Source organism: Alosa pseudoharengus, unplaced genomic scaffold (genome assembly GCF_046254945.1).
Source record: "Alosa pseudoharengus isolate Yale_2024_CS ecotype anadromous, Long Island Sound unplaced genomic scaffold, YU_APseudo_1.1 YU_APseudo_1.1_scf_7, whole genome shotgun sequence".
Taxonomy (NCBI): domain Eukaryota; kingdom Metazoa; phylum Chordata; class Actinopteri; order Clupeiformes; family Clupeidae; genus Alosa; species Alosa pseudoharengus.
In genome coordinates, this window is record NW_027468859.1 from 41,164,293 (window position 1) to 41,184,314 (window position 20,022).

Sequence of the window (20,022 nt, forward strand, 5' to 3'; positions counted from 1 at the left end):
AGGCAGAAAAATTGCATTTATTATTATTATTATTATTATTACTTTTACTGTATGCAAATTTATTTAATAATTATTTTAATATAAAACACATATCAAGTTTCCCTGTATAAAAAAATAAATGATAAAAAATTAAATTCTGTTACACCACCACCAGTCCTGTCACACAAAACATATGATAAAATTTAGGCTACTATTTGACATAATAATATTATCTCAAATAAACAATAATTAATTAATTTCTTCAACTGTGTAGAAGGTGTGGGTAGGCTACATCCACCATTAGGCCTATTAGAATGTACTGGTAGAATCACAATAATATAGCATTTCTTATAGGCTATTTGATTTAACTGTTAATTTCTAATGATAATGTTGGTTAATTTGTTGATATCTAATAGCCTAGTCCCTTTGGACAAAAGCATCCGCTAAATAACATCCTAAACATAAAATTCTTATTATTATTATTAGGCCTATTTAAAAACAATGCTAGAATTTGAAAGGCTATATAGCCCTTGGAATTGCTTTCCAATTTGTAATAGGCCTTCCTATAGATATGAATTAAATATGGAAATACTTAATAAAGCCTATAGGCTACTTACAAACATGAAGCATCTGATCAGAGCCTTAGCCCACATCAGCATTTTCTAGTCCTTCCTTAACGCTGCATGATATGGTCATAAATCCGACGCAAGCGTAGGAGCAGTTAGCACTACAGGCTCCTGGGAAAATATCATAGGCCTATGCCATTGCAGTATAACTAGTGAGACTTTCGTGCCTACATAGAGCAGAGGCAGGTTGAAATCAAATTAACGAGAACAAAATCCCTCGATAAATCAGTTGCGAATTTCCTATTCATTGTAGCCTATTCTCATATGGACTGGGCATCGGAGCCACGTGTCACATGTGCTTCTCAGGACAAAACGGGGCATCTGCAAGCTGGATCTGGAGGAGGATGCTGCGGCAAGTGATACACAGAGGGCTCAAAGCTTCTTTCTACTGGCTTGGATTATTTGTCAGCAGGCATCCTGTCTTTTTCCTCACCGTCCCTGCAGTCTTAACTATCATATTTGGATCCACTGTACTGAGCAGATTTAAGCCAGAAAAAGACCTCGAAATCCTGGTTGCTCCAACGCACAGTCTTGCTAAAATAGAACGGAGTCTCGCTAACAGTCTTTTCCCGATCGACCAGTCCAAGAACAAGCTATATTCTGACCTACACACTCCTGGCAGATATGGCAGGATTATCCTGCATTCAAAATCTAGCGGAAACGTGCTGGAATTGGCTGACCAGGTCCTTCAAGTCCACAAGGAAGTGCTGGATTTGCGGGTTAATTATAAGGGTTTTAACTATTCTTTCGCTCATCTTTGTGTCATGAGCCATCGGGACAAGAGATGTGTTTTGGATGATGTAATTGCAATACTCGAAGATATCCGATTAGCTATTCTATCAAATAGCACATTGTCCAAGGTGTCATTGAGTTATCCAAATACAACATTAAAGGTAAGACATGCCAAGTTACACAAGGATAGCCTAGGCTACTCATAAAACACCCTGACTAGGTTAAGCTACCACGGGGCAGCAGTTGGCAGATTTAGGTTGTCAGTGCTGTAGGCTATGAATGGATGGGTTGAAACATAATTTACCTCCTTTCAATTCTCACAATTAAACCTGTCATCTTAACCTGTCATTTTAAAGCGAAACGTCTGCGAAAGTTGTCGATGAATGACAACTCGAGTTATCAACATAGGCTACTCTCGAGTTCAGGCTAAGGTTGCTTTATTGATGTAGCTGCTCTCCTAACACAGAAACAGTGAAGTAGCCCAGGAGGCTATCGAAGCGCACAGAGGTGTAGCACAGCGGATGCTGTCAGATGCGTGCTCTATTTCGGACTGTAGACGACAGGCTGTTTTTTTCAGTCTCTGTAGGCCGACGCGTTGTACAAACGCAAGTTTAGACTCCTGAATAATGAAATTGCCTGCTGAAGTGGTGCCTTAGTTAAAAATAATTAATCTTATAGTATTTTAGGACAACATATTATAGTAGGCTAATCTTGTAGTGTTTTGGGACATAGCCTATAGACGGACTGAACACTACAAAGGGTAGGATATTGCAGAACATATACTATAATTTGTTTGTAGTGTTGCCTATAGGCTATTAAAAAAGCACTAGTTTTATGTTCCTTGGACACCGGGCTTTCCATTTAAGAATGCCGATGTCACTGATACTGTTAGTCCATCATGACATGTTGACAGTTTGTGTCTCAGCCAACCATCAACCAAACTAGGGGTGCCCAATATTTGCGGCCACGTTTGGCTCGTGCTGTTTTTTTGGACCGCCTCGTTTGTCCTAAACGCCACTGGGAATTTCTGTCGAAATGGTTTCTTAAGGGTTAGCTGCAGTTCATTAGCTGACCACAGGTTTAAACGGAGCAATAGGGGTGCAGGGTGGGCTGGGAAGCAGTGGATCTCTTGTCAGCAGAGATCAACAGGCCCATGACACCAGTGAGTAGACGTGGTCACCAAGAATCTCTAAGGCAGTGCCGTACTGATAAAAATATGGTATTTAATTTCAATTTAATTTAATGTGACACAACACATTTATTTTTGACCCACCACTCAGATTCATTTTTGGCCCTTTATGGTAAGTATGTGGGCACCCCTGCTGATACCATCCTCTTAAATCTATTAAAGGAACATGGGAACTTTTTGGGAAATTACTTTATTTTCCCTCTGTGTGCAATAACTCAGTTCATTAGCTGACCACAGGTTTAAACGGAGCAATAGGGGTGCAGGGTGGGCTGGGAAGCAGTGGATCTCTTGTCAGCAGAGATCAACAGGCCCATGACACCAGTGAGTAGACGTGGTCACCAAGAATCTCTAAGGCAGTGCCGTACTGATAAAAATATGGTATTTAATTTCAATTTAATTTAATGTGACACAACACATTTATTTTTGACCCACCACTCAGATTCATTTTTGGCCCTTTATGGTAAGTATGTGGGCACCCCTGCTGATACCATCCTCTTAAATCTATTAAAGGAACATGGGAACTTTTTGGGAAATTACTTTATTTTCCCTCTGTGTGCAATAACTCAGTTTGACATTGTTAGCATAATTCACTGGAAGTCGGTTATGGTGCGTTCCATTTGTGCTCGCAAGTTGTTTTTCCCGATTTGTTACTCTGAGTTACAAACAAAAGGTTGGAATTGGGATGCCCCCTGCACATAGCCGTGGGAAGTAGGGGTGCTGGGGGTGCGGCAGCACCCCCTGCAGGAAAGCACGCGTATTTATATGTCATACCACTCACGATCAGAAAAAAAAGAAGCTCTCCGTCCCCTGTCTATTATTCTATTATGCACTAAAAAATGTTAGGCCTACATTAGACCTGGGAGATCTAAACAAAAACTAAACAAATTAACAAAACAAACCTGAGGGAGATATCCTATGACGCTAGCTTTATGGTACGACAATATGCCATATTAGGTAGGCTAGCTGAATATTACCGTGAGTTTCCCAAGGAGCTGAACACGGGCCGCCTCAATCTTCAGTTTAAAATGATGCATAGTGTTATCGGGGAGTCTCGGTGCACCACGGTGAAAGGTGGCATGGATATTAAGTAAGCTCCATCCACAAACAAGAGCTCTCTTCAGCGAGGTAGATGAACTTATTCATCTGTGTCTTTGCGTGCCTGTTTCAGTGGCCTCCTCAGAGCGTTCTTTCTCTTCTTTTTGAAAGTGTAGGTTAAAGGCTACACTGTGCGTTTATGATGTCAGCATTTGTTGTCGGCTATATTTGTGATATGTGGATCAATTTAATGTAGGCTAGCCTATGAATATTGCGTTGTGTAGGCCTATGTTATGCATATGTTTTGAGTCAATGTGTTCTGTCTAATATGCTGTGCGATAGAGTCTTTAGCCTGTTTTGACACCCATGTCAGAAGCGTCAATAATTATTACGTTTTATTAATGTTGGTGTTCAACATTTTTATATTTCTCGTGTTCACCGTCGATTTCAGTGCAAGGCTACAGCAACTTTGTTACCTTACTAGTGTAGCGTCAGATAGCAGACGGTTACTTTGTTTGCGTTAGTATCAATCTGTGGTTTGCGACATTTTGTCGCATTTTTTCTGTAGTGTAGCCATAATGTTCTTGACAGTGATGTATGCCTGTGCTGTGTGTCATGCAATGCCAGTATGCTGTTGTCCATTAACAGAGAAAGCCCCCCCCGACTACAGCACCCCCAACCAAAACTCACTTCCCACGGCCCTGCCCCTGCAGTCATATTTCGACTCTTCAGCTCGTTCGAACCCCGAGTTAGAATTTCCAACACGCGCATTAACAGTGAACGAGAGCCGTATAGACTATTTTATTACCAGCTCTGTCTGCTTTGTGCCTCATTAAATCGGTCGGAGAAACAATAGTGTCCATCCTCTATCTGTTGCTATGCTGCTACAATGTTTGTTTCTGTCATATACTGTGTAATGTGTCATTACAAACTATTGCTATATCTGGTAACAATTGCTAACAACAGACAAGACAGACAGACAACAGACAATGCAGGAAAACAGACAAAAAAGTAGCATTTTGTTCTTACAACTTGTTGACAACTGCAATGCACCCAACTCTGTGTTAACATGGATGTGTACATGGACAACATTCTGAATGACTAGTAATGGACAACTGGAACACATCATTAGACCAAGTTAGCCTACAGCTATTGCTACAACCCAAATTCTGAAAAAGTTTTATAAAATGTGAATAAAAAATAATGCTATGATTTACAAATCATATCAACCCTATATTTAATTGATAATAGTTCATAGACATCATATCAACTGTTGGAGGAGAGAAATTTGACTATTTAATGGAAAATGTGATGCCTGGAAAAGGCTGGAAAAGTTGTGTAATGACAAAGACAACAAAAGGAGGAACATTTCACAACTAATTAGGTAAACTGGTACCATGAATGTGGATAAAAAAGAGCATCACAGAGAGGCAGAGTATTTTAGAAGTAAAGATGTAGAGGTATTCATCACTCATCAGATAGATTCATCATTACACAATCACTGTGTAAACCTGTATGGACAAATGATGAAACAATATAAAATGTTAACATGAAATTGTGAAGGATTTCAGGATTTCATCATCTACAGTACATATCATCATTAAATGATTTAGAGAATCCAGAGAAACCTTTAAAACAAGGACAGAATAAGCTGACAAAAATACTGTAACGTTTCACGTGAGCACATGGAACTAAACTTTAGATTTTATTTTGCTCATGTCCCCTTAGGGGCTCCGTATGAACCAGACCCTTTTCTGTAAAAAAAATCATTGTATGGGCTCAGGAAAACTTCTGATAAGCATCGTCTGTGAGTACAGTTCCATTCACAAATACTAATGAAAACTCTACCATGCAAAGAAGAAATTTTATTTAGACATGGTACAGAAATACTATCATCTTTTCTGAGCTTGAGCTCATTTAAAATGGACTGATGAAAAGTGTAAAAATGTCCTGTGATTAGACCAATCAAATGTGCAATTCTTTTTTGGAACTAATGGGAGCTTGGCTAAAGAGGAGAGATTATTCAACGTATCCAACGTATCCAACTTGTTATAGTGCTCAGTTCAAAACCCAGCATCAATGACAGTGTGAAGGTGTATTGGTGCCTATGCCATGGGCATTTTGCACATCTGGCAATATGCATTGAGCAACATATACTGTCATCTAGACAATGTCTTTCCAGGGAAGACCTTGGAAAACAATTCCAAAATGAATTCAGCAGATATAACACTATTTCTCCATAAAGGAAGAGTTCAGGGGCTAAAATGGCCTGTCTGCAGTGCAGACCTGTCCAATTGGGTGCATCATGGAATAAAAAAACATGATGAAGTCCCCAGACTTTTGAGCAGCTGGAATCCTATATCAGGCAGGAATTGGACCACATTTCATATTCAAAAGTATAGCAACTGGTCTCCTCACTCCCTTAACATTTACAGAATGTTGTTAGGTGAAGAGGTAAAGCGGTAAAAATTACCCCTGTTCCAACTTTTTTGAGACATGTTTCTGCCATTAAATTCAAAATGAACAGATTTAAAAAAACAAAACAAACAATAACATTTCTCTCCTTCAACAGTTGATATGTTGTCTTTGAACTATTCTCAATTAAATATAGAGTTGAAATGATTTGTAATTCAAGGCATTATTTTTTATTCACATACAAAGCGTCCCAACTCGGAATTTGGGTTGTAAAAGAGAGCCATTGGCTAACTGGTCTAACCCACTTCCAGTGAATTATGCTAAGCTAGGCTAAAGGTGTCAGGCTGTGCAATTACACACAGGAAGGAGAACGGTATGTGTTCTCTTAGCCAATTCTGGGGTCTGGCTTAAGGCTCTGCTTATACATCTTACATTTACATTTATTCATTTAGCTGACCAGGTTGATGCTCCACGTCCATTGGAATGGACACAACATATTTTTGGGTCTAAACCAATTCTAATCTGTAATTTCACCATTTGAATCTTGATGACCCAATCAGAATGCAGCCATGACCTGTAACTGAGAGTGCTGCAGACATCAGACAAGACAAGCATGGCTCTGAAGCTCAACAGGAACAGATGTAAACACCTTTTTTCCCTATATGAATTCATGTTTATGCTAGCCCAATCAATTTGCACTCAGTATAATTCTAACCGTTGCAGGTTATTTGAATATATTATTTGCATGATATTTGAAGTTAGTTTGAATATATTTCATAACAGTGTAGTACAGGATTTAAAAAAAAGTTTAATGTCCATCCCAATGGACACCAGGTGTTGGGAGATGTTAGCCAACATTCATTTTATTAGTGTCAGGTTCTGACATATCCTCAAAACCCAAGAATAATTTTGAATGCATTTTTTTTTTTATTTAGGATATTTTGGAAGAATGTGAACTCATTTTACTAAAGTGTGTGGCCCACATACTTCCCATAAAGGGCCAAAAATGAATCTGAGTGGTGGGTCAAAAATAAATGTGTTGTGTCACTTTACCTCAAAATTGAAATTACTAGCTTGTGCACTGAATTTAGTAAATTGTGTGCTCAGTTTACTAAATAGTGTGCTCATTTTACTAAATTGTGGGCTCATTTAGCTAAATTCTGTGTGCATTTAGCTAAATTGTGCTATTTTTTGTACAATGAGTGCACAATTTAGTATAGTGAGTGATTTACTAAAAAGAGTGGACGATTTAGTAAAATGAGCACATTAAAACGAGTGCACAATTTAGGGTGCGTTCTTAAATTCAATCTGACACTCTGAAAATAGAATAACACTCTGAAGTTCAAAAAAGATGAGCATTCTAACTCCCCGTGAATTTACGAATGGTTATTTAGGGTTACAGACAGTATGGTTTACAATATGGACACCACTACAGCACTTGTGAAACAGGGTTTATGTGTCAGAACTCAGAATTCAGAACTCAACTCTACTAATGCAACAGCTTCTTGACAGTGATGATGAGGAACACTGTATGAGCAATTTTTTTAACCTACTAAATAATCTTTTTAAGCAACAGTTGCAACAGCTTGTAATGCCAACTCGAAAACATTCTAGCACTAGCCTACTACAATGTTACAATCTATTCTCGTTAGTATAACCAAAGATCCTTGATCACTAGTGTGCTTGGAGCGCTCAGAGTGACAATTACAAACCCTTAGTAAAAAGAGTGCATAATTCAGTAAAACGAGCGTATATTATCTTTATATACAAATACAATCTTCCAATGACATCTCCTGGGGGGTGTCATTGCAAGATTCTCTATGTACCGAGAAAACATACATTCTTTTATTAAATCATGTTTTCTCTCTACTAAATTGTGCACTCGTTATACTAGATTGTGCACACAATTTTGTGTATTGTACGCTCATTGAACTACATAGTGTGCTTGTTTTACTAACTTTGCACTCATTTTAGTAAATAGTACACTCATTTTATTAAATTGTGCACTCATTTTACAAACATTAAAGGGACACCAGGCAACGTTTTCGTGTTAATTACTCATCTTCGTAAATCGGTATATGGTTAAATGACTCATTACAGGGCAAATGAAGACTCTCTCGTCCGCCCCTACTGCCTGTAGGAAGAATATCCCGCTTGCAAGTTCAGTGTATCCTACCTGCCGACCGAAGCAGGATAATTACATCCTCAGAGGCAGGCTACTAAAAGCTAGCGATTGTTGCAAACGTGTGTATAATGACAGAGCCGGTGAAAAAGCAGCAATAACCCTTGACGGAAGATGCAAAGAAAAGCTTCAGACCGAGCAAAGGGGGAGTTTCATAGAGAAAAAGCATCAGGCTTGCCTGGTGTCCCTTTAAAATGAGATTGTGATGTAGTAAAATGAGAGTGTAATTTAGCAAATTAGCCAACAATGTAGTAAAATAAACACACTCTTTAGCAAAAACAAGCACACGATTTACTAAATTGAGCGCACAATCTAGGAAAATGAGAGCACAATTTAGTAAAACGAGCGCACATTCCATACACAAACAAATATGTTGCAAACATACCTCTGGAACATAACGTATTGGAACATACGTTAAACAACAAACAATGTAAAAACAACAGTCCAAAATACAAAAAAACAATGCAAACTGTGTGTGTATTGAAAACTGCTAAACATTTAGCACTAGCACCACAGACCAAGAGAAACCTGGTCAGAAAACCTTGGCGAGTTGTTTATATGTTATTTTAAGAGTGCATTATCAACAGTGATATAAGCACATGCACAACACATCCTGCTTCTCTCATCCACAGGAACATGCACCAGCGCACATCCATGCAAAACATTACAAATAACATGATTACAATGGGAAACATAATAATAAAGATATTATGAAATACATCTCACAATGAGAAGCTGCTTGCTGTTAAAGGGAATGACAGATTTCATTCTCATTGGTTTAAATGATGTTAGGCCCAAAACACATCCATGACTGATTAAGAAACATAGGAACGCCTTATTGTGCCATCTGCCCGACGTTTGATAACAAAACCACTCCCAATGTGGACTGGACAACCCACTAAATTTAATTAACCTATTCGCTAGTGACCATGTGTTTTAGATCGCTAAAATAGGGGCCAAAGTGTTTTTTCCCTAAGTTCTCATGTCATTTTACCAGTGTTGGGAACGTTACTTTAAAAAAGTAATTAGTTATAGTTACTCACTACTTGTTCCAAAAAAACTATTTGCGTTACTGTTAAAAAAAAAGTTGCTATATGTCAAAGAATTTGGATTTTTTGAGCAGTTTTGAAAAGCCAGTTGAAATTAGTAGAACAGACAGGTGTTTGTAGGCTACATAACTTTCGATATTTATTAGATAGATAGATAGATAGATAGATAGATACTTTATTGATCCCCAAGGGGAAATTGTACATCGACAGACCTACGGTTGACTTCAGCCTGTGTCATAGGTTTTTGTTGTGAGGCAGAAAGATCTAGCTTTTGCTGCTTGGAGGACATTGCTCCGAGTCCTTCTTTGCTAGTGGATGGCGAGCTATCATCTCTGGTGGAGGGGGGCTATCGATGTTTTTGGCCACTAGCGTGTGTGAGATGCCTCATTAAATTAGAGTTGCTTACAACGGATGTCGACAAAGTCTTCGCTCCTGGACATAATGTACACATTACATGCACATTCTTGCCTTTGACAACAATGAATTTGAAGTAGTGCTTATATCTCCACCTTGAAAATGCCAACTTTTCATCGGATTGCTCCTGACCTCTGCTGTTTCATCAAATCTCTACTTTAGCTATTGCGTGTGTGTGGCGCGTGTGCTGGCAAGTGTGTAAAAACACTGGCTCTGATTGGCTATCATGAAACATGACTCTGCCTTAGCCAATCCTAATCGCTTACGTCGTTATTAACCCACCTCCTCAGAAGAACAAAATCAGGTTTGAAAGGGTTAACTTTTGCTGTCTATATAATCGCTAAAAGTGTATATTGCAGGATAACCACCACACTCAATTAATGTGTAGATAAAGAGCTCAATATGTATATATTAGGGCTGTCAAACAATCTCATATTTTGAAATGAATTAATCTAGATTAATCGCAATTAAAACATATATTTTCTCCCTAAAGACTTAGGGCCCTATCATGACATTCTAAAGTGCATCGTCACTCGTCAAAAGTCTATTCAAATTTAGTAGGATGTCCAGTTCACATTGGGAGGGGTTTCGTTCTCAAAAGTGGAGCGCATGGCGTAACAAGGTGTTCCTAGGTTTTTTAATCAGTCATATGGGTGTGTTTGGGGCGTAACATCATTTTAAACCAATGAGAATGACATCTGTCATTCCCTTTAACGGCGCAACGCGCGATATGTCAAATAAATGCATCGGTATTTTGGCATTCAACGGCGCATTTGAAGGAGGCTGCTTGCGAGACCGTATGGAATAGTCATTCTTAAACCATGCTTTACTAAAACCTAGCATAGCCTTCACGCATTTGCACTCGTCTATTATTTGAACTCATTGGCAAAGTGAAACTAACTTCACCAAGGAGTCAGTCAACGACAAGACAGTTATATGCAGTTACTTTCACTATTGACTGACAATGGGTTACCATAGAAAACATAGGCTGGAAAAAGCAACACTTACCCTAATGTTGCTCAAATGACTAAATAAAACAACATTTATCCTGCAGAGGAGTTGCTTATATCGTGACAGTGCGTCTTCAGCTGTGCTCCATTGTCTCTCGCCTCTCCCCTAATCACTTTTAACCGTCATTACCAATTTGCAAATGATGGTGAATAACTAGCCTACTCATCATGAGATGTACAGTATTTCGTAATATCTTTATTCTAATTATGTTTACCATTGTAATCGTGCAATTTGTAATGCTTTGCATGGACGTGCGCTGGTGTGCGTTCATGAATGATAGAAGGATGGTGCGTGCACCTGCCAATATGACTGTTGACATGCGCTCTTAAAATAGCATATGAACAACTCGCCATTGACTTCTGACCAGGTTTAGGTGGTGTATGATAGCGATTTTTAGACAATGCGCCAGGTCCCTCCCTAGGTTGTTAATTGCCACACCCCTGGGCGCAATGCTTAAAAAATAAAGGTGCAAAATAACGAATTCAACTTCGCGCCGGTGAATAACGAACTTTACGCCATGCGCTGGTGACCGAAAATACAGCCCTTAAGCTTAAAGGGCATATTAAATACAACATAAATCACAAAATGGATGAGTAACCACAAAGGTAAAAGTACTTTTATATTATTTAAAGGATAATAATGACACAGTATTTAAAAAAAAAATATATTAATTTCTTAAGAAACACTACTAATTTGATGCTGTTTAACTAATTTATAAATGGTGCACTGTCACTTAAAGCGCATTGTGTCTGCACGTTCTCATAGTGATCTTTTTTTTACCAGCTCCATTCAAATATAGCCTATGGCTAGCACAATATTAACAATGATAAGCATGAGGTTAAGTTGGTATAAACAGTGAGCTTTAATTACTTTGGAAATAAAAGCATGTAATGACATGATGCTAGCTAGACATTTTCTGTTTGCAATTAAAAGTGAATTATGAGCCTGGTAGCCAGTAGCCACCTAGCTAGCTGAGTGGAATGTGTTTCAATCGGCATATCATGTGCTTCATGTAAACAAATTATTGAAGACTTCAAGACTCACCAGTCAGTCACAAAGGCAAAGACAACTTCATATGCTTGTCAGTTTTCCAAATCACAGTGAGTGCAGCCTATGTCAAAGTGCCCTGGCTCTCACAGTTTATAACTGGTCAGTAGTAGAACCGGATAACTCCACAATCTCCTCTAACCTTGTCTTTGTTGCCTTCATGATTTCCTTTTATAAGTTTGTTATATTAAAAAAGGAGATATCAATGATCAACAATGACAAGCCAGCTGGAACCTGCTACTCTCTCTCTCTCTCTCTTGTGGACGCCCAGACGTGTTTTCAATTAAATAGAGTAGCATAACGTTCAAGTTGGATCTTAATGGAGAGGACCCAAAAAATATCTTTATGTAACATGCTGTTTGTGCATTTTGACATTGTAATACACATTCTAACAAGAGTGAAAAGAAGTTTGCATTAAATCTACTATCTATTGGCTAAATGTTGGTCCCTCATCTGTCCCTTGGTGCCCTACGCACAGTGCGTGATGCCTGTGGTGCTAGCAGAAGCACTGATCACTGTGCTTTTTGCATCAGGCAACTTTTTAAACTGAAACTTTTCGGCTAAAAGCTCATCACGGTTCCTCTCCATCTTTAGCTAACGCATAGACAGTAAAATAAACTCTCAGGCTTGCGGCTTCAGGTTTTGCGGCTTCCGTTACGTGACATCAGCCCCCCACAAAGGAAATTGGTAAACAAAATGCGTTAATTGCATTAATATTTTGTAACGCGTTATGTATTTAACAATTAATCGCGATGATTAAAGCGTTAATTTTGACAACCCTAATAAAAATATGAGTTATTTCATTCATCCTTGTTTTTACATCTAATTAAATCTATAAACCAAAGTACCTTCAGTTTTCAGAAGTTCGTAGGCTGACAATGCTATAATCTATGGCTTTTTAAAAGCAGTGAAATCTACCCTCCTCGTCGTGACAAACTTCACCCAGACACGTGTAACTTTTTGTTATGTTTAAAGGGGAACAGGTGGCCCCTGTGTCCTGTTTGTTGTGAGTTGTGACACAATACTTTACCATTTTCATAATGTTTGCTCTGGCGTCTACCTGTATGGTATCTCTGGTAAGCAAACTCAAGGACTCACCCTTGATGATGTCGCACCCCACGTTGCGGGTTAGAGGGTGAAGGTTTAAAACCTTTGTTTTAACCCAATGTTTAAAAATTGTAACTTCATATTATAGTCAGCGTTCTGATACCAAAAATACAACACGATGATGGATGACTGTTCTAAAGTTTAGTTTTAATAACCACATTGCATTAACTTTAAGAAAAAAATAACCTGCAATATACACTTTAATGATGCCATAGCTGGTTTTAAGTCTACCTTGAGTGGTTATGATAGTGCTGTTTGTCTTATAATCCAGTTCTCAATGGAAAACATAAATTAGATTGTTACTTCCCGAACCTGAGTGGGCCTTGACTGTTGAGCTCTATTGAGATGGTTGCTAGTGTGTTGCTAGGGTAAACATGGTGGTTGCTATTGCTAATCAACGTGATTTCTACGCTGGTTGCTAAGGTAATCATTTTGGTTGTTATGGCGGCTGCTAGGTTGACATTATGGTCACAGTTACTAGGGTGTTGCTGGGGTAAATGAGATGGTTACTAATGTTGCTAGGGTAGACATGGTGGTTGGTATGTTAGTCATGTTGGCTGCAATGGCTGTTGAGGTTGACATTATTGCAGTGGTTGCTAGGGTATTGCTAGGATAGTCATGGGGGTTGCTTTGGTAATCATGTTGGTTGTTATGCTGGTTTCTAGGGTAATCATGTTGGTTGCTATGGCGGTTGCTAGTTTGACATTATGGTAGTGGTTGCTAAGGAGTTGCTACAATTGAGTTGGTTGGTAATTTCAATATAACGATCATCCGACAAAATAGTATTTGTCTTCTCTATTATCAAGTTGTTAAATACTTAACTCAAAGCAGCTGTTACTATTAGGCCTATGCCATTTTGATCTGTAAGAAATGTCCAATGCATCAATGTTTATACTTGATACAAAATTATGCTTACTGTACATTTATTATAAGCATTATTGAATGCGTAGCTGGAATTATGTATTTCCCTACTATCATTCTATTTTTAAAGCAGGCCTACCTGCGGGCATGGAATTGGGTTATGGGTTTACTATAGGAATAGTTTGTTTTGAATGGGCACTGCACTAGTTTATATAATTGAAAAAAGTTATCTGATTTAGAGTTAAAATAGTAAAATACCTTGTATATACCTTATACCTTACTTTTTTTGCTTTTTTCTTCGCTGCGTTCATTTTGCTGATTGTGCCATGCTACAAAAAAATCTTTACATTGTAGCTGTGACAGGCACAAGACATACTGCTAAATTCTCATCTTGTTTAGGACCCCCTTGAATGGTATTAGAAGTGATACCTTTACTGTCTATTCAATCTAAGTATTAGATTTGTGTCTTGTCACTAAAAAAAATCACCAAACAGTGTGTGATGCATGGGAGTTTAATGTTCAAGTACTACCCACCAGTAGTAACCAAAAATGTAGCCTAACAATTTCACAAACTTTCTTGAATGACGTTTAATTTAGTCTATTGTTTGCATTCCAGGATGGTAGGGTGTCTTTCATCGGACATCAGCTTGGTGGTGTATCAATTTCCAACAGCCGAGACCAGCAGGTGAAGTTTGCCAGAGCTATACAGATAACTTACTACCTCCGCAACAATGGGCCAACAGTACAGGATGTTATAGCTGAAAAGTGGGAAAATGAATTCTGCAAACTCATCCATCGATTGTCCACTATGAGTGAGGATCTGCACGTCCAGTCACTCACATCCTATAGCCTTTTGAGGGACTTCCAAAAAACAGGAGTACTTGCGAAGAGTGAGGTACTGGTCAGCCTTGTCCTGGTGCTTTTGGCAGCCACAATCTCTAGCTCCATGAGAGACTGCCTGAGAGGAAAACCCTTCCTAGGTCTCCTTGGAGTCTTGACTATTTGCATTGCCAATGTGACTGCAGCAGGGATTTTTTTTATTTCTGATGGAAAGTTTAATTCTACACTTATTGGGATCCCATTCTTTGCCATGGGTAAGTGTGTCTAAATTCTATAGTGCTGAATGCACCATTATTTAACACTGATCAAAGAGGATGAGCCTTGACATTTGCATGTTTTTGTGTTAAATTACTCTGCTAAATTTCACTTACTTCTTTCATTGCATAAACTCTTGACTCAGTGTCTTTGACATCACAATATGATTACAGGGTTTGTTTACCATTTTCACTAACCTTCTCTTAAGCCCTCCTTACACTGACAGACTTTGGAAAGATTTGCAAAGATTTGGAAAAGATTTTTGAAAGACTACAGTCTTAGACCCTCTCACATCTAAAGACAAGTAGTAGAGTTTTAAGTCACAGACTATGATTTTGCAATGACTAGGGATCTTGCAGGGTCACTAATTACAAGACTGCAACTAGATTCCTTTAAATTATTACCCATCGTGCAATAGATAAACAGGAACTGAAATGATAGCCTACTAAACTCAGTCATATTTTCGTGTTTCTGCAGCATTGATTCATGCGTGACATCCCTAACCGATATAGAGTTGTTCTGTCAAGTGGAAGAGCCGACTAAATATGTATAAGAAATTACAAATATTATAAGAATAACAAATAATCATATAGGCTACAGCTGTCGCCTACTTTGCCCCTTCCTGTTTGGTGTTGGAGAGAGGTCACTATTGGTTTTCAAAGTTCACGTCACTATTTGCATGAGCCACGACTAGAAAGACTTGCGATAATATCAAACATGTTTGATATTGTCGTAACGGCAAAACTAGAAAAGGACTGACTCCGACTGACTTAAAACCGCTAAGATTGGCACCTTACACTTAACGATCTAGTTGACGGGAGCGCGCCGCGATTCCAGTACAACTCCCATGATTGTCCACTTTTGTCCTCTGTCCAATTTTTTCCCCAAATGAAAGAAGGGAAAAGCATTTTTTTACTAATACTATTCAACTATTAATATTTTTAAAATGTTACAAAAAAGCCCACACAACATGTACATAGTATGACAATCAGGGTAAATGATTTGTTTTACAATGCCTAAAAATGAAACCTCGAAATATTATTTATGTCTTTGTTTAATCTACAACTGTTCATTTTTTTTAATGGTATCTGGTCATTAACAATTGTTAGATAAGAGAAAAGAAGATAAGGCAGGGATCACATTGGAAATAACAAAGTGATTGAAGATGTTTGGAAAAATACGATATGTATTGATATATGGTTCCGCTATTTGACCACTGCCACTTTGAGATTTTAAAGGAAACAACAAAGTGGCATGGGTCAAGCGTAACGCAACAGTCAGGTCATAATAAGTTCTATCTTGTTCCTAAGTTACCTGGGGCTGGTTTCCTGAAGCCTTCTTAACGCTACGTAGTTTGTAACCTCTACCTTAAAGGAACCATATGTAAGATTGTGGCCAAAACTGGTACTGCAATCACTTTCAAATTACTGTAGAGCAGTGTATCCCCTCCCCCTCCCCCCTGACTAGCAGAACTGGCACCCTGGATGCGAAACACTACTGACTTCGTGATTAGTAGATAGGTCGAGGGTGGCGCATCAGGCCAAAACACAACATGACAACATCAACATCAGTTGAGGGCTGCAACTTCACTTTTTAAATGATAATATCCTGGCCGGACTACTGTTGTCAGTGATATAAGTATTTGAAATGAACATGATTTCTTAATGTCTAGTGACATATCAGGGCCATTTTATGATTAATTGACCTCTCCAGAATAAGTCCCGCCTCCGTAACTTCCGTATCCATCCAACTTCCGGGCGTGGATTGTCTATGAGAAATAACATGGCGTTTCGAAATATCATACCGGTAAAACATCTGTAGGTAGCGAAGTTGAAAAAGCTGGTGGGCAGATTGGCCTACACACTTCTGCCATATAGTTTCCACTGGATTTTTTGATTGTCGGTGCCGTTTAAGTAGTATACTATAGACTATACTACTATACGACAGCAACCTTCTGATCCTTCTTATAGTCATGGTACATTATGTTCATTAGTCTTCTAACAATAAAAAAAGGAAAGCCTTCCAGGAATGAAACCAGTTTGGTCAGCATGGATAATGGAGGCAATATGTTTGTTTAACCTATTTGCCATCAATTTTGTGAAAATTTTCATATCAGAGTTCAGCAATGCAATCGGACGGTAAGATGAGGGCTCAGTCTCATCTCTCCCCTCTTTTGAAATTAGTGAGATGTTGGCTTCATATAAGGAGCTTGGAAACTTCTGAGTTTCAAATGAGTGATTAAACATCCTGAGCAAGAGAGGAGTCAACTGTTCGGGGAATTTCTTATATAGCTCTATTCCAAAACCATCTGGTCCAGCACTCTTGCCATTAGGAAAGGACTTTATAGCATCTCTAGAATCTCTTGAGTGGTGATGTCAGCATTAAGTGCCTCACACGCTGTGTCACTCAATTTAGGGAGATTCAGATTCTCCAGCCACGCAGAAGCATCCCCCCCAGCTTTAGATGTATATAATTGTTGATAATATTCCCTGAAGCACTTGTTTATATTGCTGGGGTCAGTGATAATGTCCCCAGATTTTGATTTGATTTTATGTATAGCTCTCCTAGCCTGCAAACCTCTCAGCTGTCAGGCCAATAGCTTCTGGGGCTTGTCCCCTAGTTCAAATTGTTTTTGTTTCAGTCTAAACAGTTGCTCCTGTACCTGAGCAGACAAAATGTCATTATATTTATACTTCAGTTTAAGAATATTCTGTAAGGTGGTGGAGTTAGCAGAAGATTTATAGGCAGTTTCTAGTTGCGTTAGATCTTTTTCAATTTCTAAAAGACGTTTTTTCTTTTCATTTCTCATTGAGCTTTCAAAAGAGATGATGTGCCCTCTAGTCACAGCCTTAAAAGCTTTCCATAAGGTGGAGTCTGTAACCTCTAGGTTATCGTTTGTTTCCAAAAAATCTGAGATCCTAGAAGAAATGAACTGAGTAAACGAGGAGTCGGAGAGAAATGAGGGATGGAACCGCCAACTATATTGCTGTTTCTTATGGTTGAGGTCAAGTACCAATGATATAGGGGAGTGATCAGAAATTAAAATATTATGATATGTGGTGGAGATTACATTTGATATAAAATTGGAGTCAAGCAAAAAATAATCGATTCTAGAGAAAGATGTGTGTCTCTGTGAGAAAAAAGAATAATCCCTATGTGTGGGGTGCTGAAACCTCCATATGTCAACTAGATGTGTGGATAGCATTAAATTAGATAGATAGATAGATAGATAGATAGATACTTTATTGATCCCCAAGGAGAAATTCAAGGGTCTCAGTAGCATACAGACATCACACACAACATGCACTTACAGCAGAAATGGTAAACATAAGTATAAGTATAAACATATAACTAAACTCCATTGTACAATAAAGACAGTAGAAGATAAATGATTCAAGGTTGTGGAGGCAGCAGAGGGCAACTGGTTTGTTTGGGCTGATCTATCCAAAAAATTGTCAAGCACACAATTCAAGTCACCACCTATAATCACATGTGTGTCTGAGAGAGTGGGCAGTAAATTAAAGACCTTACTGAAAAAATGTGGGTCATCAAACTTGGGACCATATATGTTTAAAAGTGTGACATGATATGAGTAAATGTAGCCTGTCACCAGGATATATCTGCCATTAGGATCACACACAGTAGAAATATGCCTAAATGGAATAGTCTTGCTAATCATAATAGCCACTCCTCTAGCTTTACTGGAGAATGTGGACTGGAAAATTTGATTGACCCAGCTGCACCTAAGCAACTTTGCTCTTGTGGGCTTAATATGCGTTTCCTGTAGGAATATAATGTCTGCAGCTAAAGACTTCAAATGAGAGAAGACTTTTGCCCTCTTAATGGCATGTCCCAATCCATGGACCTTCCAACTAGTAAAAGTAATGCCACCACCTCTTGAAGAAAGACTAGGATGCATATCTAAGTACAGTGATGCAAAAATGTGACGCCCTTAAACAACACTGATAACAGCACAGAGAAAAACAAAATAAAAAACACACAACTAAGAACTTACCCTCCCTCCCCCCGTCCCACTTTCCCAAACAAAGTGAGAACACACTCCCCTCAAACAGGCATAGAGGCTGCCGGACCATAGGAAAGACTAGTTTAGCTAAGCTAACAAAAACATCCCTATGCTCTCTCTCCAATTATGCAATTACACACAAGTAAATTTAAACCACGGTCATGAGAATGTCCCGACCTGCGTAATGGCAGGAAACAAAGTCACATATCAGATAATACACGCCATCCCAAGCGCATGCAATGTTCAAGACAAAGTTCCTGCAAACACCTCGGCTTCTTGTAGTGAAGAAAATACCTGCTCCGAGTTCCCCAAGGTGACCCGGAGTCGAGCTGGGTAGATGAAACCGACCCTTGCGCCTGCCTCCTTGAACCTCTTTCGGACATCTTCAAAAGCCTGGCGCTGTTTAATCACCTCCACTGGCAAATCGGGGAAGAAATGGATCGCCTCCTCGTTGTACAGTGGGCATCGCTTTCAAATGACCACTTCAGTCGCGCATTACGAGGCATGAAGCTGCGTGAAGCTTTAGTACCACTTTCAGCCACTGTGCATCGCTCTGCCACTGTACATCGCTCTGCCTGCCGCCCCTACTGAAAAAGCAGGAGACTTGCCGAGAGTAATCCCAGCCTACGAATTCAATAACAAAATAAATCATGCATAATTAAACATTACCTCGATTTAGGCTACTTGGGTATGTCTTAAGGCTTGACTACACGGTGGTAACGAAAATTGAAATCGAAATTTGCTGTCTACATTATTGTCAGTGTTGGGGGTAACGCAGCTACGCAAATCAAAACAGTGGTGTGATAATTGAGCCAGTAGAGAAATAACTGTTCAGAATTAATCTGTAGCCTTGGGTAGGCTTCTGCAGAAAACAATGTTGTTGCCGATTTAATACTACCTGGCGACGTTTTTAACAGGCTACGCAATAGAGGCTTAGACAACTATGACCCACGTTTTGGTTTCGTAAATTAATTTGCCCTACTTCTTGACTGCAGTGTAGTCAATTGACTGCTTGACATGTCATTTTTATTTTTATTTTTATAACCCGACCGACCCTGTCAATTTAGAACCGACCCAAATATTTATTTTTTTCCCCTTTAAGTCCGACCGACTTGCCGGTTGTAAACTTGCGTTAAGACCGACCGATTTTTTTTTACTCTAAACAACCTATACAAATAAAATACTATTTTATTTTAGTAGGCCTAAGTATTGTGAATATAAATTGCCTACATACAAATGTAGGCTCTCTTAAATAA

General features: G+C 38.8%; 1 protein-coding gene across 2 annotated transcripts in view; it reads left to right on the forward strand.

Moving 5' to 3' along the window:
• The first annotated feature begins 898 nt into the window (after positions 1-898).
• Positions 899-20,022, forward strand: part of ptchd4 (patched domain containing 4) — a 30,144-nt gene continuing 11,020 nt past the window's right edge. The window contains exons 1-2 of one of the 2 annotated variants that reach the window (XM_076272956.1): positions 899-1,498; positions 14,264-14,741. In XM_076272956.1, the coding sequence (XP_076129071.1) occupies positions 899-1,498; positions 14,264-14,741 (1,078 nt within the window). The remainder of the gene's footprint in view (positions 1,499-14,263; positions 14,742-20,022) is intronic. The other variant, XM_076272957.1, reaches the window with a different exon arrangement.